Consider the following 24545-nt stretch of genomic DNA (forward strand, 5'->3'; position numbering starts at 1 on the left):
TGCTTATACGTGCCTCGACTAATGCCGGAACGTTGTTCTGTTGTGATGTTCAGTCAAGTTCAAGCGAGTCGAGAGTTCCAACCGTTTTTTTTCTGCCTCCGTCAACATCATCGTCATCGTCGTGCGCGATCACGAGGTGGAGAATCGTTGCTCCCACGCGTTCCCTACTTCTTCGCGAAACCGTCGAGGAACCTGGAGATCCGACGTGATCCAGTGATCTACGCGTTCGGCAGGGTAACGTTTCACTTCAAGAGTTACTCCACTTATCAACGCGTTGCGTTGTATATATTTGTATATACAGGTGTATTTTTTGGTGCATAATGTGAAGAAAATTTTGACGTTTGTTCAAAATTTCAAGTGCGTCAAGATAATTAAGCTGCAGTGAAATTCACCGTGCAATTTAAAATTTGATTTATGTTATAAAAGGAAGTATGTTTGAAATGTCTTGTATTTTATTTTATTTCTTCCTCAAGTTTTGAAGTATATACATATTTTTTTGTGAATCATTTTCAGATCTTATGTATCATTTTTTTGTTTCAAATTTTTAGCACTCATTAAATACATTTGTTTGCCAGTGTTTTTAATATTAAAATTTCATGAAGGTAAGATACAAGCTTAAGACTTGGAAATTCAATATCGCAATGTATTTAAATTGTACGCATTATCACATTTATTGTGTAATATTATAACATTAAAGTAAAATATTGTTTTACTTATATTACAGAGCCTTTTATTAATATTGAGAGCCTTAACATTTTTTAATGTAAATTTTTTTTACATATAAAATTTATCGAAAACAATATAGGTAATTTGAAGATCTGGAGATTATTGAAAAATTTTGTGTTATTTGTGAAAAAAACACATTCGATACTTTTGATGATTTTTTCATGTTCACTGCTGATACGATTACATTCCTGCTGACACAACAAAATAAAATTACAGTTTATTGAAGAAAAATACATTTAATGATTGTTGTAATTTTAGTTTCGACTGGATTAAAATAAAATATTGGAGCTTATTAAATTACGGTTTTTTCAATTATAATTTTTTTTCAAATATTTTTTCTAGATCTCTCTGCTTCTTTAATTGCTGAAATACAAAGAAAATTGAAAAAAGTGTGAATTAAAATAAATATTGGTCTTACTAATTGTAAGAAAAAAGTTAAGGTTAATTAGTACAGATTCTTCTTTAATCAAGATGTCTATTATTTAAATTATTTTGAAATAGTCTGTTCTGTCTTTAAGGGGTTACATACACCTAGAGGACCGAAAAATTAACCCAACTTTGACATTTTATTCCGGCTAAATGAATAGGGGGAATCAAATAAGACTTTTTATGATTATAAGTTTATATTTTGACAATATAAAAAAAATAAATATAATTAAAAAATTGCAACAGAAACAAAATATGGTTCCTGGCGTTGGAAAAAGCCTTTTTTTTGCGGTGGACACTCTCCCGCCTAAACGATCCATCTGAAACAAAAAAACCATATGGTGTTTTTAAGTTAACAGTAGTGGTTGGTCGTTGAAATAAAAATTTCAAAAATTGCTGAAAAATTTTCGTCTTTCAACACGTCGTCATTTTATAACAAACAACAAAATAGAAATTCGGCGAACGTCAACGACCAACCACTACTGTTAACTTAAAAACACCATATGGTTTTTTTGTTTCAGATGGATTGTTTAGGCGGGAAGTGTCCTACCGCAAAAAAGGCTTTTTCCAACGCCAGCAACCATATTTTGTTTCTGTTGCAATTTTTTAATTATATTTATTTTTTTTTTATATTGTCAAAATATAAACTTATAATCATAAAAAGTCTTATTTGATTCCCACTATTCATTTAGCTAGAATAAAATGTCAAAGTTGGGTTAATTTTTCGGTCTTCTAGATGTATGTAACTCCTTGATGTTTTTATCATAGAAGATGTATACTTTCTATATCTTACGTGACATTGAAAACCGGTATTTTAATAAATTATAAATTCACAACTTCGTTATTTTAATTCGTACACCTCTTTATTTTACCTACGAATTATAAATTAGCAACAATTTAGCATATTTCAAAAATAAAAAATATAAAATAATAAAAAATTGAGAAAAACCATAAATACATGTCGCAAAATTTTTCAATATATTTATATATGTATATATATATATATATATATATATATATATTAAAAATTTAGGTCTTGAATTTTATGGATCTGAAGAACCTTCGAATGGATATTAATTTTCAAATCTCGGTTGCGTGGGTAAGGAGGCAGTTAACTATAAAATTTGTAATGAGACATCCTATACAAAATATATTTTTGGATTCTATGAAAGAAATTCTATAAAAGATTTTAGTTTTATTCAATTTATCCCAAACATTTTTTACTAAATGCGAAAAAAATATGACGATTTATAGTTTCGACTTGTAGCTATTTGAAGCGCTCAAACATACAAAATTATAATCATAACATTCTACTCTGACTTATTTAATCTATTAAATGTTCAAAAAATCTACTTTATAAATATTTATATATTCGAGAATTAAGAAAGCATACTAATATTTCTTACAATTAGTATTTCACTGAAGCATAAGCGTTATGCATTCTTTACTTCATATTTTTGTCGTCAACAGCGATTTAAATATAAATAACCTTGACATATCCTTATAAAAAAGTCTAGTAGTAACAGATTAATTGTCAGAATGTTACTTTTTTTTTTAACTTTTTTTTTAACTTAAATAGCTCTCCTCGAGCTTAATACGTCATATGCGATTGACGCAATACATACGTATTTGCATTTTTTTATCATTTTAGATTTATCTTAAGCACTATAATTGTTAAGAATTTATAAGTTATAATTATAATAATTATAATTATAATTAGTATAATTTGATATTTATATTATAAATATATTTTATATATATATTATAAATATATTTTATATATATATATATATATATATATATATATATATATTTACAGATATACACTAATAATTTGACAATAATACAATTATACAATAATTATAATATATAACTGTATTATATAATTTGTATTATGCTGTTTATATAATTTATAAGATTTATATGATTTATAGTCGGTCTTTATGATCTTGTCTCAAGGATACAAGAAAATCCCGGTGCTAAGAAATATACTTCATCAGAAAATATAGAAGTTCACCTTGAGTTGCCCCTTAAAAACAAGTTCATTAACGTTCATCGGAAATTATAGAGATTGCGTGGGTCAAAATCCGATGTAGATCTCAGTTTTTTATTTTTTTCATTTTCTGTCTTAGATTATCTATTGAGATTATAGATCAGATTATAGATTGTGATTGTACGTATGTATATAATGTAACATTAAAGCTGATGTAAGAGATCGCAGCTTAATGCTGTCTTGCACAATTATACTTTAATGCATCACAAGATATGATCGTCTGTCAATCATTGTGCAGAAATCAAATTTCCTTTGCTTCAATCTCTATCAATAAAATCGAATATCGTAATTTCTCTAAGGAGAATTAAAATGCTCTTTCTACTTTTATCTCGCTTTTCTATCAGTATTGTCCTTTGCGATACGGATTATATCGACATCTCGCGTTAATATCGAAAGTCATGGGTTTTAATTCAACTCCTTATTTCCTCTAATCGTATTATTATCATTATTAATTGCAAGGTGAACAAGATATTTGATTGAACTTATTTATTTATTGCGTAGAATTTCGCGCCGATCATTTTACGCAGAGTATGTAATTTCAGAGAATTTTATTTATTTCTCAAACAGTAGTTTCTAATTTCCCTTATGCCCATATTAGATCTTATAATAGGGATCTGATTGCGGTAAGGATAATGCGAGTACAACTCGACTACTTTTTGCCACATTTATTCTTTCAATGGAAAAAGCAATGCGTTCAAGGAATGCACGCGTTATGCAATAGGAAAAATAACATGTGATCTACAAACACACCATTTCTCATTTTACTTACATCTAACACATTGCATTTACATGTGCATTGTACTATTGTGTTACATTAGCTCGCATTTTCGCATTTATATGTTGCATAACATTCCAGTCACTGGATGTATTCAATCTTTTTTAAAATTTGCTATACATAGACAGGTGCGTATAGTACAAAACAATAGCTCAAATTGGCATTTTTAACTGTATAAACTCATATTTCAAATCTTTTGATTGTGTTTGTTTCATATTTTTTAATATTTTTACTGTATTCTGAATCATTAAAGTTTTACTTTTCGATCGCACAATCAGGCATTTTTATATTTTATTTTAATATTAATAATATCTGACTCTCTTGTAAGAAATAAATGTTTATATAATTTGCATATATATTTGTGTCAATGACAAATTCACTTTTTAAAATAAAAATATATGATGACTAAGAGTTTACTATTAACACCTGAGCAAGTTTATCTCGATTATTTTATACACTGTTATGTAACGTTGATGTCGGAATTGGAATGCATTGAACCGTATCCTGTCAAACAAGTTTTCCGGCCGTATTCATGTTGACAATTGAAACAAATTGATCGAATTAATCGAGATATATAATATATAAACAAAATGATCTTTTATGAAATTCTTTGCGACGAAGTTGCACATAAGATAAATTTACATAAATTATTGTTAAAAGAGCCTCCTAAAATTCGGTAAACTTCATTAACATTAGTGACAGGTCATAACATTCTATAAATAATTTAACATAAATTGCTACTAAAAGACAGTAAAATTCACAAATCTAATTAGGTCATATCTACTTTGTGTTAATCAATCACAAAACTATGGTGACTGTTAGTTCAGACATTTCGAAAGCAATGTTATTATTTGTTCTCCTCAGTGATGTCAAGATTATGTCGAGATTTAACTCAACCAATCGCGTTTTATATTATTTAAACAGAAAAAAAGCAAGACTTTACGGCTTGTTAAACCGCAGAGTTGCAACACTTTGAATTTTCTTTCTTTTCTACTCATATGTATGCATATTGCTGGCAATCCCATGATAGATTCTGTTCAGTTTATCAAATAAAAAAATGCTTATTAAATCTAATCATCGATTAAAATTGATTTACATTATAAATACTTTGAGTATAAAAAATGCAATTACAATATTTATAAAATAATGTATATTATTTAGTGGTAATTAAACTTGAATTTAATTATAAATGATTTTTAAGATAGAATTGATGAACTAATTTGTAATTTATTAAATTTAGTTTATATTATATTATATTATTAAATTATTATATTATATTATTATATTATTAAATTTTATTTATATTATATTTATAATTATGATTATGATGTGTTTAAGAAGAGATGCAATTTTTTCTCATTTGAAGTTAATTCATTAAATGGCTAAAATAGGCAATTCGCACTCTAATAATTATCTAGATATAGAGTATGTGTGTATATATTGATATATTGACTGATTGTAAATATATTTAATATGTCCTAAATACATATCACATTATATTCTATTTTAATTACTTAGTATGTGCATTTGTAATTTTATTTCTTTTTTATCTTCCAACACAACCGTTAACCATACTATTTTTTCGTACAGATAATATCAATAAAGTAATAAATTAATGTTTTATTGGTTTTTATTTTAATTGAAAATAAAGTTTAAATTATTAATATTGAATTTTAACACAAATTAATTTCGAAATGTCGAAAATGACTTTAATTAATTTGCTCGATTGACTACATAATTTTCTTGAAATGCTAACAATGATTGCAAATTAAATTCAAGGAGAATAATTTTACTACACTGTAAAATAATTATATAAATTTAAAATAAAAAACCTATTAAATTGGTAAATCGGACATAGGTACATATATAAAACTATGCATATATGCGTGTAATACAACTTATATAAATTAGACATGATTTAAATCTATGTCTATTTTAACAACTCTTTCACCTAGATTATTAGCAATTTGCATCTCAAAAAAACATAACTCTTGTTAATATCTTTAAACTTTCACAGAGTACATTAAAAAAAAAAGTATATTAATATTTGTCGTAAAAATGTCACAAAAATATTAATAGAAGATATATGCTGCTGTAAAATGTATATTTAATAATCTAATCGGTTCAGTATGTTTTGCAATGCTGAACGATTGACTGCAATAAAATTGTTGCAACTTTTTCACAATATATCAAAATTAGAGAGACAATATGATGAGATATATGATCAATTTAAATCATCTTTCTAGCAATTAAAAAATATACTTGCAACGATTTCTAAGACGACCAATCTCTATTCGATTAATTTGCTTTCATGTCTCGATGCGATAAGTAGTCATAAATCTTTTTCATCGGGTACTTGCTTGTTCCTCAAAGCACTATATCTTATGTTATAGTGTGATAGACATACAGAACTTTACATATTGCATAATCACTTGCTCATATAGTGTTAACACTTTCTCAGGAAAAGGCATCGATTTCAACATAGAGTGCAAACATAATTTATCATATTTCCTAGTAATTAAGAAAATAATTCTTTTATAAAAATCTTTTGCAAAAACGATTTCTTTGTAAGTACAGTAAAGAAGAAAAATTAGAAAATGTATTGATCAATAATTATATTGAGAGAAATTATTTACGATATATGCATTGCAATGGAACGAATTAAAATTCCGCAATTATCAATGCAAGATCATAATAATGATCCCGTTACACATTTCAGCGATTATCAAAGTAATTTTATGTTTAAAATCAAGCATGGCTCTCCCTCTCTCTCATCAAACTGGTTTTTTTTATTATACATTATAATAAAATAAATTATATCATTTTATATGCAGTTGGATGATGCTACCAATTAGGGACGAAGCAATAATTGCAAATTCGAGAACAAACTCTTGGACCAATATCTGGCTTTATCTTAGCATCGAATTTTTAATTGGCGCTATAATTTCTGGTTTTTCAACCATTCTTAATGCCGTAAAATCGCTGCTGCCAAAACCACCAAGGGATCTAACCGGAGATGTAGTCTTAGTACGTACACTTCTTATCTATATCTTAAGTTGCACTCAATATTTGTTTTAAATATGTATTTTCGATTAATATTTAAAATATAACATCTATAAAAAATATAAATATGTGTTCAATTATTTAGCAATTAGAAGATCAGAAGGAATTAATTTTACGCATATAAAAATAGATTCATATTTTAATTATATCTTTATGATTTAATCAAATATGGTTTAAATAGCAATAAAATATGATTTACTTGAAAATTGAATAGCCTCAAAAAATACGTGTTGTATTTTCTTAATGGACAAGTGTTTCCTGCACAATAGATTGCCGGTGTCTCGTCGACACTCGGCGAATCCCTCGCCGAGGAATTCGCGAAGGGCGGATGTTCTGTGATCTGCGTGGATAAGGATCTCAGATACGTTGAAGAGATAATCGCCCGGTTGAGGTCGCGGTGCTGCAGAGTGGAGGGAATCGGGCCAAATTACAGAAAACACGAGTTGGAAAACGAGAAGCCTACAATGATAGCGTACGAGTGCGACCTACTGGACCGTAATGCCATTCGTGAGATCGCCAGGAAGGTCGAAGACGAGGTCGGCGGCGTCGATGTCCTTGTCACATGTGTTGGTCGGCCTAATCAAGATATCTTCGACATGGCTAGCACGACTCTTATGAGCCACTATTGGGTAAATGTTGACATATATGTATATATATATAAATATATATGCAGTGTTTATTTTTTAAGATAATTTTGAAGCTAATTTTCGCTTTTTTAAACAATACTTAATATTCGAGAGTAAAATCAGTTTTTTATTTTTTTTTAATTGTATTTTTAATTAATTGTAGATAATGAGATAATTTTTTATCTATGCATATATGTATATGTATATATGTGTGTGTGTATATATATATATATATATATATATATATATATATATATAATTAATTTTTTCATAATTGTATGGTCGCTCTACGTTATAAAATTAATTTATTAATATTACATACATATATATATATATATATATATATATATATATATGTAATATATATGTAATATTAATAAATTAATTTTATAACGTAGAGCGACCATACAATTATGAAAAAATTAATTATTGTTAATGATTAAAACTCTTTAAAAAATGAAAGAGCTTGTTTAAAAATATAGAAATACATTATTAATAACACGCACCATTCGATAATAAAATATATGCAAAAAGATGTGAAATTATGAAGAAATTAATTTTCACATAGTTATTGATTTAAACTATTTAAAAAAATAAAAGTGTGTTTAAAAATATAGGAAATTATTAATAAAATGGTCCTCTGACAATAAAAATATTTAAAAAACACATAACGATATATTTGACTCTAAATTATAAGGAAATTAAGTATATAAAATATATTTTTTGTCTTAAAATTCGTTTTTTTAAATAGCAATTTATTTAACAATATATAAGTTTCTTATTTTTTTTAATCATTGCAGATGATGCTAGCATTTTTACCTTCGATGCTACGGCGCGATAGAGCGTATGTTGTCGGAGTCACGCCGGTTGCATCCACTCAGGATGCATACTTGGGCTCGAGAGCAGCGATCGCCGGTTGGTAGCCTGTCATAAGAGCCGTCATCAGCTCGTTAAAATTGCGCATTAAATAATAAACGCCGTATTAGTTAATAGCGATTTATTTACGTATAATATATTTATTATTTTCATGTAGGCCTGATGGAAAGCTTGGGTCATGAATTGAGCGATCACAGTAGTCACCTCACCTTCTTAGCAATTTCACCGGCCGCAGAACATGGGTGAGCTTTCTCGCGAAAAAAAACTGGAAAAGAGAATTTACTGCTGTTTCTCGATGACTTATTAATGTTAATTTACTGTATTGTAGTTGTACGAGAGAAAAAGAGCAACAAGTGGCCAAAGAAGTTGTGCAGGCGATCAGCAGGGATCAATGCATTATTCGTATTAGTTGGTACTCAAAAATTCTATATAGAATAAGGTAAATGAAGATCTAAATAATAAGATTGAAGTTTGAATTCACCAATATTATATTAAGTATCTGACACAATTATAAATTTCAAAAAATTAATAATAGTTTTTAAGAACATTTATATTTTTGCAGGCAAAAATACAGACAAATATACAATCGATAGATATAATTTATATTATATAATTATATTTATATTTTATAATTATGTTATTTAATATTTTATATATATGTATAAAGGCAAAATGGATTTTTATTACAATAATTATGCGATTAAAGTTAGTAATTAATAAACAGCGTGTATTTAAGTTCAATTGTTGCCATCTGATATATTAAATATTAATTTCAGTATTAAAATATCAATATTTAAAATAGAGAATTGTATATTATTCGTATTTTTATGTTTTTGCTTCGCTAATATACCGATAATTGTGAGTTGTCAAATAAATCTATAAATTACAAATTGAAGACAATCGTAATCTATTATTACGATTATTAGGTTGATGTAATTTTCAATACTCTAAATAATTTTTAATTGACTTTGTGCGATCCTGTATTTCAGCTGCACGATCCATAGTGCAATAACGACGGTCACACAATGGCTTCACACGCAGGGATGCGATTATTCCTTTTAAATTCTGTTCTTGCTCATGGAGCGTGAAGCATTCCAGTGCCGACCACCGACATGAGTGTGGGAATTTGTGTTTTCTGTCAGCGAATTCGCTCGAGATGGATAACAAAAAAAGTTTAATAGTCGTTCGAAAGACGAGTAGCAAATAATATCATACTTTCTCACGACTTGTGTAAATTTATTCCGATATCTCAGTTAATTATTCATATAAATTCTAATCATAGCATTAAAAATTAGAATTACATTTTAAAAACTTGTGCAATTTTTATGTAAAAATTTTCTGTTTATAAGAAGATATTGCTTTCACACTTTTTAATATATTTTTACATACACGCAGCAATCACTCATCTTTTACTATCTATTGTACAATGTTATGTGCATGGATCTCATTTCTCTATATACTTGTTTAAATTATTTAATAAAGAGATAGCAAACTGAACCAATTAAATTGTAGAATTCTATGTTCACAAAAATATAAATTTTAATAATCCCAATAAAAATTCAAACTATCGTATATACTTTCCTTATATATTTTCCATATAAATTATATAAAATATTCCAAAATGCACAATATAACAAAAGTTACCGAAAAAAGAAGGTGAAGTAAATTTTAATATAAATTTTCGTCTATTCGATCTTTTTAATTGAAAATGAAAAATCTCAATTTTTTTTGTCTATTTTCGCTAATTGGTGTATCGACTAACATAAAAGCTCGACATCGAGTCGGGTAAAAGCACGTCGTAATGACCATTTTCGGAGCATCCAGTGAACAGAAGCCTCGCGGTCTCGTAGTTGATATTGACACGGTTGTGGAAAATCAGTTCGAGTTCGTATCTGCCAGCGAGCTCGCGATAGATCGAGAGATTCATGCGATAGAGCTTTGTGGCCACGGTGCATTCCAGCTCGCTGGCGAACGTTCCCACCGGATTCATGTAATCGTAATACTCTTGGCGATCCGAAATGTTCCACTCGGCTATCACGAACGGGCCGTAGTCCCGCCAATTGTCCCTAATGTGTCGCACAACCTGTCAAACGACCCACACATATGTCTTACATGCACCGTCGTAAATCAATTACCGCGTAAGTCGAACTGTCAACGCTCGTGTAACAGATGATATTTAAAGAGCGCTTAAACGATACATATGACATCTCTTCGATGATTAAACTGCGTATCTCGTCGCTTCTATTTTTGATTTCGTGACGCAATATTTGTCTGATGATATTATACAGGATTAGATAACGCTTATATTTAACCATTAAACTGACCATAGCTCGGAGCGATTGGTGCTCTTCCTCGTTCCTCCACAAAATGTAACTGATTGCCCTAAACGTGCAATTGCCATCTCCGTATATCTTGCGCACGCGGAACGTGCCCTCGTTACACCTTAATAGAGCCGTACCTGCAAAAAATGTGTATGCATCAAGTTAACCGCATATTAAACGCGAGATATGCATGTATGACGATATTTTTCATTATAATGCTTTATACATGATATAAAAATCAGAATCGAATACGAATAGCTATATTTGTGACATTAAATGAAAATAAAAACGTGCGAAATTGATTAAATAATAGTTTGTTGGATAAATCAATTTAAATTAATTTTAATTTAGTAAATCAAAATTAAAATGAATTAAAATCAATATTCTTTGTAATTAAAATTAATTTTAATTTGACGAATTAAAATTAATTAAGCACTCGTGATATCTAATAATTGACCTTCTCTGGAAATCTGAGAACGTCTGCTTCTACGCTTTCTGCAAGTGCACCTTGCTTGATTAATTCTTGTTGAAAAACTTTGTGTGCTAGAAACCCAGCATGTTTGCCATGCAGAATCGTTTTTGCTTGTCTGAGCTTTCGAAAAGCTGTTGACGATTTTGGAGTCTCCTCGATCCAATAAACGTTTTGTTTCTTTGAGTTTATGTTTTTTTTCATTCTCGAGTAATGTGCGATGATGATCGCAATTTTCTAAAAATCACATATAACCTTTTATTGTAATCCTCTAATTAAATATGTCAAAATATTGCCAATAATCTGACTTGACAAAAGCAAAATGCAAGATTCATCTTTTTAATCAATGCATCAAAATTGTTAGAAGTGATTTTTGTAATATAACATAAAACAAACTATATTTTATTAATTTTTGAAATTCTTGTATTATTTGATATTAAACAGATAATATATTTTTTTAAGTAAGCTTTTACCGTCTTCGAAGATACATGTGCATAAATAAAAGCACGGCAGACAAAGAATTTGCAACAGTTTTGACAGTCTTGCTGCTAGAAGCTTAATTTATCTTCAAAGATTAAAAGATGTCACTATTATTAATTATTATTCTTGCATTGTAAATTGCATACAGCAATTTCTATATCATTACAGTAAAAATAATATTTAAATACTTTTATAATAAATTAATTAAAGAGATGAAATGCCATATGCATACACAATATTTTTATTTGGGAATTTATGATATATGAATGTAGCAATTTGTGATATGATTATAATATCGAATGTTATATCAGATCAGATATATATATATATGATATAATATCAAAAATATCTGTTTACTTAATTTAATGTAAATGTATTTTTTTTTAATAAGAAAGCTTTAATTTTAGTTCTTCCTTAAAGATATTTATTTGATTTCTTTTTTAAATAAAGGACATTTTATTTAGTTTAGTTAAGAACCCAGCAAACACAAATGTTACAGTAACATAACATAAATGTAAATGTTATATTGTAACATAACTATTACATCTATGTTATGTTACTGTAACATTTGTGTTTGCTGGGAAACATCCCAACATTTGAAATTATTGATAGAATTATTTTGCCATAAGAACGTTTGCTATCAAGAAACTGCTCAAGACTTTCATTGCAGTATTTATCTCTTAATAAAACTCTAATGAAATTCTTTCAACGGAAAAATAATTTTTATATAAAAACGCGCATTTCTCTCTGAATGAGCGAGAAAATTCGAACCGCAGCCGATGACGCGTTCGCAGGAACGTATCAAAATATTTCAGTACTCTACGCTTACGCAAATTTATAATTCTAATCCATTTTTTAATATACATATATATTCAACACAATTGCAGTATACCAAGAGTATTATATTCTACATTTCTGCGATAAAAAAAATGTGTTTCACACGCACGTACATATATATTTATTATTTTGAATCGAACGCCTAGGTGACAGCAACTGACAGCTAGCGGTCAGGTGCCGCGTCACGTGACTTCTCACAGCTGTGAGATGCGCGGCTACGTGCGCGGTGGTGGTGGCAGTCGTTCGCCGACCGTGACGTGGAACGTCTGTGTGTGCGCGCGTTGCGGATGCCTGGTGAATGCACGGTGCATGCAGGTGACTAGTGAGCAGCAGTTGCAGTTTGCAGAGCAGACGGACGGTGGTATCCGCGTGGTAAGGGATAAGAGAACAAGTGTCCGCGTGAGCGACACGGAGCAAAGCGAAAGATGGCGGCAGCGCATCGGAAAGTGCTAAGGTGGTGATGCGCGAGTATCTTCATCGTCGTCGTCGTCGTTGACCTCGTACCTCGTCACCGTCGTCGTCCTGATCGCGATTACCTCCGATCGTCTCGCTCGTTGAGCGGAGCTCGGCCAAATGATATGGGAATTTGCAGCAGAAGGCACTTTCTATTGACGATATGCAGCCTGCAACTGGTGAGTGATTAATCCGGATAATACGCGGAAATGCCAGCTCGGTTGCTATATATTCCTGGTTAATTTACACATGTATATATATAAATATAGTATGACGCAGTGGCATACTCATTTTTCTTTAACTTTTCTCGCGATTTCCGCAAGTGCGATATGATACTCTTCGTTCATCACAATGTACTACGAGCGTCGTGTTGAAAAAAAAAATCGTAGAATGCCGTTACCACGTTCCTTATTTCTTATCGCACTTATTTGAATTTTTTGTGAATTATCGTACGGTTTTATCAACCCGGGTCGTACGGTTTATCTCGAAGTATTTTTGTATTAAAAAAGTATCGTGTTTGTATCGCGATTTTATTGTATTACTCGATAAACACCGCTGTGTGAAACCGGAGCGTATGTAATTTGTATTTTTTATTTTAATGTACACGCGATTTTTATGTCAGAAATGTAGGAAAATAAATATATGATAAGAATAGCAAAACTTCTCAAATTACTGCTGGAATATTAGGAATAATAATTAAGTTTTTCTTAATTGAAAAAAATAATCACTTATTTTTTTAATAATTAAATGATTACAATAATGCATAATGTAATTTATCTCAATATTTACGAAATAAATAAAATAACTATGAAATAAATTTATTAAAGACTTTTAATAAAAGGTTTCAGTTTTAATTTATTTTATAAAATAAAAATATATAGAAAGAGTAATATGGACATATATATTTGTATTATATATCTGTATTTTTTATATATATTTTATTTTTTTTTTAATATAAATTAGTGCATTACATTTATTCTTTATTACAATGAATTTAAATAAACTTTTTCATACATATATATATTAAGAATTTATGAATTAGCTTCAGACAGTTTTTCATATATGTAACATGTACGTACATGGTTAAGTTCTGCTATCACAAGTGCTATGACTCAGAATAATTAACTGAGTATTTAGAACATAAGGCAATTGACGTAAATTAAGAACGCACAGACAGGAATCAACAGAAATTGAGATGTTTGCTGTCATTTGATTATATTACATTTATATTACATTCTATGTTGGATGCTTATTAATATACGTTCTGCAGAGAGTTAATCTATCATTTTATATTTTTATTTATAGATTACCACCATAGAACGTCAAGTCTTCGACTTTCTGGGGTTTATGTGGGCCCCGATACTGGTCAACTTCTTCAACATTATATTTGTAATTCTAGGATTTTTTGGGGCCTTTCAATATAGACCTAAATATATTATATCGGTATGTATAACATTAATTATTTTTAATATATATAAATAATTTTAGCAAATATTGTAGAAAAGAATTGAATAAATTGTGTTTTTTTTATATAAAAATTTATGTATATAAAAACAAGTAAAGAGTTGTATACTTTTTATATTCATATTATTAATTATACACATATATATTTTTAAATTATCTTAATTTTGTTTCAGTATTGTATATGGAATGCATTATGGCTAGGATGGAATGTATTTATAATATGCTTCTACCTCAGTGTAGGGATATTGGACAAAGTAAGTAGAAAATGCAATTACACATAGCATCTCAATATATTGCATCTGAATGTTTGCATCAAATATTATGAATCTTTATACAGCACTATAAATTGTTATGTAAACATAATGAATATAATATTGCAATATTATCTTTCAGAATAGCGACATTCTCAACCTAGGCACTGGGAGTTTCTCTTGGTGGCATGTAAATGGGCCAGGATGCAAAGCTGTTTACGATGTTACAGAACCAGAGCTCTTTAGACCTGCACGTCCCACTAATGTAACAGATTGCGTGCTGGACTATGAAGTGATAGAAATTTTACATGCTGCAACACAATGTATTTTAGGTGTAAGTGAAAAATTGTCATATAATGCAATGTTTTGTTATAATGTCATAACAGCTATATAGATTATGGTATATTATTATTGTTTATTGTTTTTCATTAATACAAAACTTTAGATGTTTTATATGTTTTAGTTTATGGCGATTGTTGGTGGAATCTGTCTCAGTAAAGTGTTCCTTGAAGAAGATGATAGCTGTAAGTATATATATTTAACAGATATATTTTAAGTTAGTTTAGAGACAGTTTATGGTTTCTGTTTCTAATTATATCAAAATACCATCAAGCATATTTGAAAGATTTATATTTAAAAGTTCAATGAGGACAAGTGAATTTTTTCTTTTATGTTAGACATTATGTCATACTTTACTTGTGGTTTACGATAAGCAACTGAGAAAAGGATGTGGTTATTATATTTGAGCAGATTATTTTTGATAACAGAAAAAGTATAGGCATTAATTCCATCTTTAGAGAAGTCAAAAATGGCAATATTTAATCGTGATATTTATTTTATTTGATGATTTATGATTATATTGGGAATTGAAATATTCCATATTGTGGCGAAAAATTATAAAGGATGTGAATAAGATTATTCTATTTTTTTAATTACATTTTTTTATAAATTTTATTTTATAATTGCACTTTAAAAAAGCTACATTATTATTTTGTGTATAAGTTAAGTTGTTACTCATAAGTGTTAGGTTTTTATTAATTTATGCATTTACTTTTGTTAGTGTATATTAAATATTGTTGAGTATATGAACATACAGAGAGTGGATAAATTTTTAATTGCATAATAGCACATATACTTTGCATTGAAATTATGAAAAAATTTAGTATTTTGTTTCTAGTAAGAGCATATCCTTTTAAATTTACTTAGTAATATAAAATGACTTGATAAATTATCTTTGATCACTAATTATGTGTAAGTACACGCGATTATTTATTATTGCTTGAAAAGAGGGTTATCGGTTACAGTTGATTTCATTGGTGGATTTGATCCTCCATTTTGGTAAGTCCGCTTAATCATGTTAATTGCACGCAACATATATATTTGTCTATATCTTATGGCACGAATAAATAATGTTTAATACGTACGATTATGACGCTACAGAGTGTACTATTATGTTTTAACACGTAGCGTTATAAAACTTTTTGCATCTTGCGATTTGTGATTTATATCTATTATATTATTGGCATTTTATCATTAGTATATTATATTGTTCAAGTAGCATTTTCTTTATCTTAGCATGAACGATAATATATTTTAATATCTAGAAATGACATGTCTTAAATGTTATATATGTGGTATTTCTATGCAGCAAAAAAAGATATTTAAGAATTTTATAATTGAAGGCAAAATATATATTATATATTAAGCAGACTGTGCCATGTAACAGGACCGAATGTTACATCTATGAACTTCGCGAGAGATGCGATATTTCTTCTTCGTAAAATATTTCTTCGACCGATGATTAACTTATATCCCCCGCCTGTCGTCAGTCGACCTCGACCTAATACGATGGATTCTTGGATGATATTTCAGTTGACTTTGTCGGAGGCGATGACTTTGGGCTGGCAGGCCACACGCCGTTGCATCCTATGTACGTTAGCTACTCGGCTCTTCCACCACCCGCATATTCCCACAAAAATTCCGCACAAAATCATTACTCGACCGGCACAACTAGCTCTCAACACTCCGCCTATCGCGAATCGAGCTTCCCGAAACACGGCGGCGAGAAGCTGCTGGGTTCCTCCGCGCGCGGCAAAAGCAGCTTCGTCAGGAACGACACGGTTCGCAGCAACAGCAGTCGCTCGTCAAGTCGCGATTTTCAGAACCCGGATTTCTCGGTAGATTATTCGAATCCGTTGGACCACCTGCAGCGGCCCGTGTCCCCCGTGTACGACGAGTACGACGAGACCCTGGACAGCGCCGCTAAGCTGCGATATCAGAAAAATAAGCTCTACTATCCTCAGTCCGTCAAGTACAGTCCGGTCGCGCGTATCAGGTCGTCTCGTCCGATCGCGACGAAGCAAGCCAGAAATCCGGTCGTCAAATCACGACGGGTCTTCATCGATCACGTGCGCGATCAACCTCTGAGATCCTTTTACTCCGATCCGAGATTGGCCGTTGATCAGGATCGAGCGTCGAGCGAGCTCGACAAATCGTCGTCTCGGTCGAAACGAGACAGCAGACCCGTGTCTCTGTACGCGAGTAACTTCTGAAAAACGAGACCTCTTCGGCGGTGTTTTTTTTGCACTTGATCACTCGTTTCTCTGGAAACAACTTGTGTGATGACGCTTTTTTTCGAACGCAATCGACAGATAAAACAATTGTCTCTGAAGGTCCCTACCGGTCTTCAGCTCTCTTATTATAGCGAGAAGAGTTACGAAAATTGTATAGCTTATACGAACTTCTATATTGCCGTGTATACAACATCCATGTGCGGTACGTGTAACATTATAATTCCTATACTTGCCAAATAGATGGAACAATTAGTTGTATTAGTTAGTCCTGTAGTAGTGTAGATGTATCCCCTGATCTTTGTCGGTCTAGAAAAAAAAATCCCGAGTACTTTTCCGCGTATTATTGTGTAACTCATTAACGGTATTCTTTCATCGTATCTTGCATCGAAATAACCGACTGACTGTCGAACTAGGTGTGTTCAGTAGCATTTTTGATCATTTATTCATACAATCAGTGTGACTTATCTACTAATTTGTAAATGTTGCTTATTTATATACATAGGGTAATTTACATCACACACACACATACACGTACACATAAAACATTTACTCCTTTTACACAAATTTGATATATGTACACAAATGAATAATTAAGGTATCAATGCTGTGATGACACATACGATAAAATTTATTAATTTTATCATGGCCACCATCTTAATGATAATGATAAGATTAGTTGTTTGGGAGAGGCTAGAAGACGTTTGTTTGTACAGAAAAATTACAGAAGAGAGTATATACTTAGATGATAATTGTGAATTATTTATTTTATAAATGGTTTACACACGTATTGTGCTCTCCTAACATAGATCAACGAGTACGCCTTGATGTATGTACTGTGATATATTATATATATATATATATGTAGAAGTTGTTTAATATCACACATAGAATATAGAATATTTTATCTCTCTATAATAATATATAAAAATAAATTGATTAGAAATTGAAATTGGAATTTGTATGCATCGAGAAAGATCATTCACTGTACGTAGAAAAACGTATTTATAGTAAAAGCATGACTAGAACGTCTTATTTAAATATGAAGTTTCATCAGCTTTATCTAATACCAGTTTTTAAGTTTGTACGAGAAATTGACGAAAACTACATTGTTTTGCACTAATATTCTTTCCAAATTTTCTCTATGTGTGTCAAAAATAATTCATTTCTATAGAATTTTGTTGTACGCCAGATATACATATACACATAAATGGATAAGGACTTTAAGCTGATACTCTATGAAATGATTAGACTGCTTTTTAATTAGCTTATTTTAGAGTTCAGTTTTCAGTTTGACCCGGTGCTATGAACACTTTTTATTGTAGAATAGTAAAATAGATTTAAATGAGAGCATAATATGCGACTTGTCGATTTTTTTCTTTTTTGCAAGTCTAAATAAAAGTTTATACAACGTACTTATAATTATTATATATTTATTTTGAATGTACACAATTATAAAAACAAGTTCTTTGTTTAAATTTTATATAAATCTGTTATTTTTTGTTATAATAACAATTAACTTCTAATTAACAATAAATTCATATTTTACAAGAAATCATTTATCAAAAATATGATTTTTGATAAAAATATATTGTTGAAAAGAAAATATCAGAAAGAAATATATAACACGGTTCGTCTCAAATAATTAATTTTTAATTTAATTATGAAAGCTGATATGCTGAGCTACAATATTTAATGATGACAATCATGCTCGATAAAATTTAAATATACATATGTCATTCGCGTCGTGTTTTGATTTCGATTACACAGTTAACTGCACAGTTCGCTGCAATTATCTCGTCCTCGCAAAAGATGAAAAAAATTGATGAATCGTTCTAACGATCTCCCTTTTGTTAGTAGTGCATGGTAGTTGTGGTAGTTTTTTTTGTATTTTTCAATTTAGCAGAGTGTCAAATATATATTTTCGTATCCCTTAAAGTTTTCGTCGTAGTCGTCTTTGTAGAACGAATACGCAGTGTATCTAAATGTATAGATTAAGTCACGGTAATTATTAGGCAAATTATTCACTATATATGGGAATATTTTTAAGACGGAATTTTTCGTTCTAAGACTAAGGAATGTCAAATTTCAAGACATCTCTTTTGGCAAACAATTTAAAACAATTTCCTATTCACTTTGACGTTTCTCATATAAGTGACTGATTTTTGCGTTATGTTATATAATAATTTGATACGAAATCTGAAGTGACAGCAGAAAAAATATATATTCATTAAATTACATACATTAGTGTTTATAATTACATACATTAGTGTTTCGCGTAAATCAGGAAGTAGTTAGCATGTTAATAATTAGTTATTATGTCGCTTACATAGAAGACTGCTCTATAAGAGAAATATATAGATATAGTTTACAACTCTCTTTCTCTTAAATTTTATATTTACACATTAAAAAAAAGAAATAGTAATTATATTTTTACGAATTAAATATTTTGACGCAATATATATGTAATATGATTCTTATTTTTGAGAAAGAGAGAAATAGTTACATATTATACACAATCTTATTTATAGAGCATAAGTAGAGATGAAAATTATATTAAACGTGCAAAACGTTGTATATATTTGTTTTTACATAGTTACTTATATAAAAATGTATTAGAGATGATAGAAAAATTTATTTATTGAATATGAAATATGCTTATTTTTCTCTATGATGACACTTTAGATAAAAGACTTCTTCTTTAAACAAAGTAAAAAAATGACACAAGATTTCTTTGTCACTTCAGATTTATATTTTTGATCAAATAAAGTCTCTATTGAGCATCTCGAGTTTGTAATGCATATTTATCTTTTTCTTTTTTTTAAGATCGTTATTATTAATTTTGTATTTTACTACTGTATCACATTTATTTACTTTGGTGCAGTTAATTGGGAACAATAAATATGCAATGCTACTATTTGCTTGCTTTTTTATTTATTAACCCTTCACTCTCTTTTTTCTCTTCCTGTTCTAACAATTTCCTACTGTGCGGTTTATGGGGAATCTTTTTCTCTACATTTCTTAGTCATCATTAAATCTGTAGTTTCAATTGAACGTCTAATGTCTTCTGGAATTTCTGATGATATATTTTACAATATAAATATAATAAAAATATAACTTGCAAGAAAAATTAATTATTTTCTCACACAGAGACTACCCATTTAACTTATTTCAATCTAAAAGAATATTAATATAATAAAGTGCAGGATTTTTTAAAATACAAATACATTAATGAAAATAATAACTAAAAGTTATCATTTTTAAAAATAAAATTTCAAGACAAAATAAACAAGATATTCACATATTTAATACCGATATAAATATTTTTACGCGCTAAAAAGACAAGTTTTTAATTTATATAACAATTCTCATTGTTTTAACAGTACTTACCAAAAATTATATCGCATAATTGATGTTCGCTTTAATAATTCTTAACATAATCATTTGATTATAGCAATCGTGAATGGACGGGAATAATAAAGGCAATCGCGTTGCAGAACCTTTCTCTCTCTCTCTGACCGCCTCTCTCTCTTTCTCTCTGTTTCTCCGACAGTACGAACTAAGCGGAAGAAGAAGCAACCGCGGCCGCTGTACAGCATCGAATACTCGCAGCCGGAGCCGCCGGAGCCCCAGGACGACAGCAGCGTGTCGCCGAAGCCGATGACACCTCGTCGGGTGAAGCGACGTTCCGTGATTTCGCGGGACGGCACTCGACGTTCCGGCACGCGACGCAGCTCGGTACGTCAGTCACGTCGCAAGAACCCGGTGAACCGCATCATGGACCACCAGGAGAACCTGTACGCCAATACCGGCATCGGCATCGGCACCCTGACGAATCAGAACGTGAGCACGCTGTCGCAGGGTGATCGTCCGCTCAACTACGACCGGATCACCATCGGCGGCTGGGACCGGGAACGGAACAACCCCGTTGACCGGAACTGGCAGCCGGAAGCGGTCAACATGGCGGTGTCGTCGCCGAATCTGTGGCCACCGCCGCCGCCACCGTCGAACCAGGACTCCTCCATCAACTTCTCGAACGCGTCGTCCGGTTTCCCGCCTGGCCAGAGTCCACCAGCCAGTGCTTGGGACCAGCAGCAGGCGACCACCAGCTCCACTCGGAACCTCACCGACAATTGGCAGACCACTTCCGGTGAACTCAGTGCCATGCAGTGGCAAGGACAGAGTAATCCCACGTTCCAGCAGACCAGCACGCAGAGTCTGAACGGCGAGGATATGGAGGACCTCTACAGCAATCGGCCAGCCAGTGCTAGGTCCAGCTACAGTAACTACCACGGTGTCAGGGCGACGCCGCAAGTGCCGAATCGCACCGACATTGTCAGGCAGAGTCAGCGACAGTTCGTCCTCAGCGGACCACCTGCTTATCAGGACACGGTAATCTGATGATGTAGTTATGATATAGCATAGCAATCTATGGGTCTTATTGGAGACCAAATGATAGGTTGGGCCTTATAGAACCATTTGCTATTTAACCAATTTTATTTAATCGGTAAGTAATGTCGTAGATCTTAGAGATAAAATGAGTGATAATGTCACCTCAGATAGGGACATCTTAATGAGAAAAAGTACTATTTTTGATAGTGCTAGTCGCGCATGCGACGAGTTCGATTCAGCAAAAAAATATTATAAATATAAAATTCAAAGAAGCTGCAATTTTTATACAATGTGCGTTACTTTAATCTTTTTGTTGGAGTCTTCAGGATGTAATAATTTCATTCGTATTAACTATATATTATTTTGATAATCGTAGTTGATCCGTGAAAAAATTGCGGACGGTTTTACTTTATTATAAAAGATTATTATAATAAAAATGGGCAAACATTGTAATTTTGCCTGTTTCAGAGCTTTACTTGATGCAGGATCGATGCGACAGATCTCTACTAACGTTGCATCGCGTTACACTGCAAAAAATGACGTCTACAAGAGACGTCAACTTTATTTAAGTCTTGACGAGCCACAATTTGCGCTCTTTCTTTCTTTCTTTCTGTCTCTTTCTTTCTCTCTCATTTAAATTATTTTGCAATATTATATTTAATTATGTCGACCATAAATTCTATGTGACATGATGAAACCATTTTCAAAACGACGTAATTGTTAAAAAGAGTTGTTGATTCGATGTTTACAGAAATTCTGCAACATAAATTAAATATTTATGCCATTTGATAAAATATATGATTCGCATGAAGGATGTCCCTTCACTTTTAGGATAAATTTACCTGACTGACGTATATGTGAAATTAATGTAATTAAGATCTGAATATCTCACGCACAGATCACACAGAGTTCTAATAGCCTTAAAATTTTACGCGTTTTTTTCATATTTTTTTTCATTGTTCAACTTTCATAAAAACTCTTTCCATTCTCATCCTATTTATATTATAGAATTAATGATTTTCTTATTTTATCGTGTAAAATCAAAAAAATCATCGCACATACATCTGTACATATAGATTTATAATCATTCATCAAAACATATTTTCGACAACATAACAACATAGAAGACAATCAATTTCATTTATCATTTTTTCTAAGTAAGTATCATCAGCGGTTTATGCTATTTTTGGCTTGATATTAGACAATGCCTACTTTTTTTAGAGTTACGATATTTATTAATCGCAATTTTTTAAAATTTCTATACAATTTACATATATACAATTTTTATGAATATATATTAGAATTTATAGTATTGAGCTTATATAATAATACTACAGTCTTCCATTTGCATACATATCTCATCTGGATATTAGCAGATAAAAATTGATGCAATACACTTTTGTGCGTATTAGTGACAAATAATAATTTACAGAATAATGATAATAATCATATATAAAATGCCGTGTGCAATAATGTTCTGGATAATATTTTGCAATAAGAAATTTAAAACTGCGAAATTATAATGACGATTTTATGTAATTATAAAAAAATTTGCGACATATTTGAAATCTTCTTATTGAATCTATACATTTAGTTTTAGAATTTTTATCAAGTTTTAATCTCTTTTGGGATAACATTTTTTAATAAATTTTTAACTCATTCTTGTAACTTTATATGTTATAAAAAATATAAATAAAAATTATTTTTTTTTTAAGCAAGTTACAATTCAATTAATAGAGAAAATAAATTGTATATATAAATTTTTTTTTTCTTACACATAGGCATATTAATTAAAATTTTTTTCATTGTTTATATATTTTACGCTAGGATGAAAGAGAAGGATTCGTGTTTGTAAGCGCGTCGTGAATTTCGAATAAGAGCGAAAATGGAAACCAAAGTATTAAATATCAACATACACATAAGAAACACGTGTTAACTTTAAAACTGCCTCACCTGTTTTGATCATTGTACAAGCTAGTATTAATTCTAAAACTTGTATGATGTAGATCGAATGAAATATGTAATGAAATAAATTACTTCGATCTGATTACTTATGTTAGAAGAATCTCAAATAGTTTTCTAGTTGTATATAATGTTTTTTAATCTCGAATTTTATATATACATATATACATACATACATATATATATATAAAATATTATGTACTTATAGAATGTCGTAGAATAGTTTTACACGCAGAACAGCTGCTATTTCATCAATTGCAGAGCGAATAAATATCGATGCACTCGGTCATTTTATTAAAATGACTTTTCACATTTTGCAGTACACATTACGTATCTTAAAGTTTTAAATGACAAGAATTTATGATGATAATTTGTTAATAATAATTGTTTAATTACAGCGAAATAGAGAATACAATTATTCAACAATTACATTATTCGAAGTTTAGACTTTATTCTACAGTGTATTATCGTATAACGATTGTAAGACAATAAATGGTAAATATTAATTACTATTTATCGATTCTCTAATAACCTTATAATTTATCCTTTATTCTATATTATATTTAGTTTTTATACGCAACATATACACCTGCGTACATACGGACAAACACGCATTGTGTATTTATTTTTTTTTAATTTTATATTAAATGTTCACATATTATATTTTACATATTTTTTATTTTTATTTTATAACATATTCTCGTAAATAAATATAAATAAATAACACGTGCGACACATTTACTGCGGTTTCGCGGTATAATCCACGCGGATTACGTCGATTCGCGATGAACCCGTGACATA

At 30.2% G+C, this 24545-nt stretch overlaps 3 protein-coding genes across 8 annotated transcripts; 2 read left to right on the forward strand and 1 right to left on the reverse strand.

The window, feature by feature from the left end:
- Window positions 1–10117, forward strand: LOC114938304 (short-chain dehydrogenase/reductase family 16C member 6). 4 transcript variants are annotated; one of them, XM_029312186.2, is made up of 8 exons: window positions 1–429; window positions 549–602; window positions 6815–7007; window positions 7313–7672; window positions 8470–8584; window positions 8703–8787; window positions 8874–8984; window positions 9535–10117. In XM_029312186.2, the coding sequence occupies exons 3-8, from the start codon at window positions 6819–6821 to the stop codon at window positions 9605–9607; spliced, it is 933 nt and encodes a 310-aa protein (XP_029168019.2). In that variant the 5' UTR covers window positions 1–429; window positions 549–602; window positions 6815–6818; the 3' UTR covers window positions 9608–10117. The 4 variants fall into 4 exon arrangements, with proteins under 4 accessions (XP_029168019.2, XP_029168020.2, XP_029168018.2 ...); XM_029312187.2 differs by lacking the exon at window positions 549–602 and having other exon boundaries at window positions 1–234; XM_029312185.2 differs by lacking the exon at window positions 549–602 and having other exon boundaries at window positions 2–429.
- On the reverse strand, window positions 9450–13114 carry LOC114938307 (uncharacterized; the record flags this gene model as incomplete). Its single annotated transcript, XM_085481092.1, has 3 exons — window positions 9450–10628; window positions 10870–11003; window positions 12766–13114. Coding segments are annotated over 3 exons (825 nt in total), but the record flags the coding sequence as incomplete, so codon positions are not given.
- NKAIN (sodium/potassium-transporting ATPase subunit beta-1-interacting protein) lies at window positions 12867–24250 on the forward strand. Of its 3 annotated transcripts, XM_029312178.2 has the most exons (7): window positions 12867–13284; window positions 14411–14548; window positions 14743–14823; window positions 14963–15154; window positions 15284–15344; window positions 20944–21782; window positions 22251–24250. In XM_029312178.2, the coding sequence occupies exons 1-7, from the start codon at window positions 13231–13233 to the stop codon at window positions 22260–22262; spliced, it is 1377 nt and encodes a 458-aa protein (XP_029168011.1). In that variant the 5' UTR covers window positions 12867–13230; the 3' UTR covers window positions 22263–24250. The 3 variants fall into 3 exon arrangements, with proteins under 3 accessions (XP_029168011.1, XP_029168012.1, XP_085337217.1); XM_029312179.2 differs by having other exon boundaries at window positions 20944–24250; XM_085481091.1 differs by lacking the exons at window positions 20944–21782; window positions 22251–24250 and adding an exon at window positions 16693–20615 and having other exon boundaries at window positions 12868–13284.
- Window positions 24251–24545: the final 295 nt, after the last annotated feature.

This window comes from Nylanderia fulva, unplaced genomic scaffold (genome assembly GCF_048542155.1).
Source record: "Nylanderia fulva isolate GAGA-0341 unplaced genomic scaffold, ASM4854215v1 Scaffold17, whole genome shotgun sequence".
NCBI classification, from domain to species: Eukaryota; Metazoa; Arthropoda; class Insecta; order Hymenoptera; family Formicidae; genus Nylanderia; species Nylanderia fulva.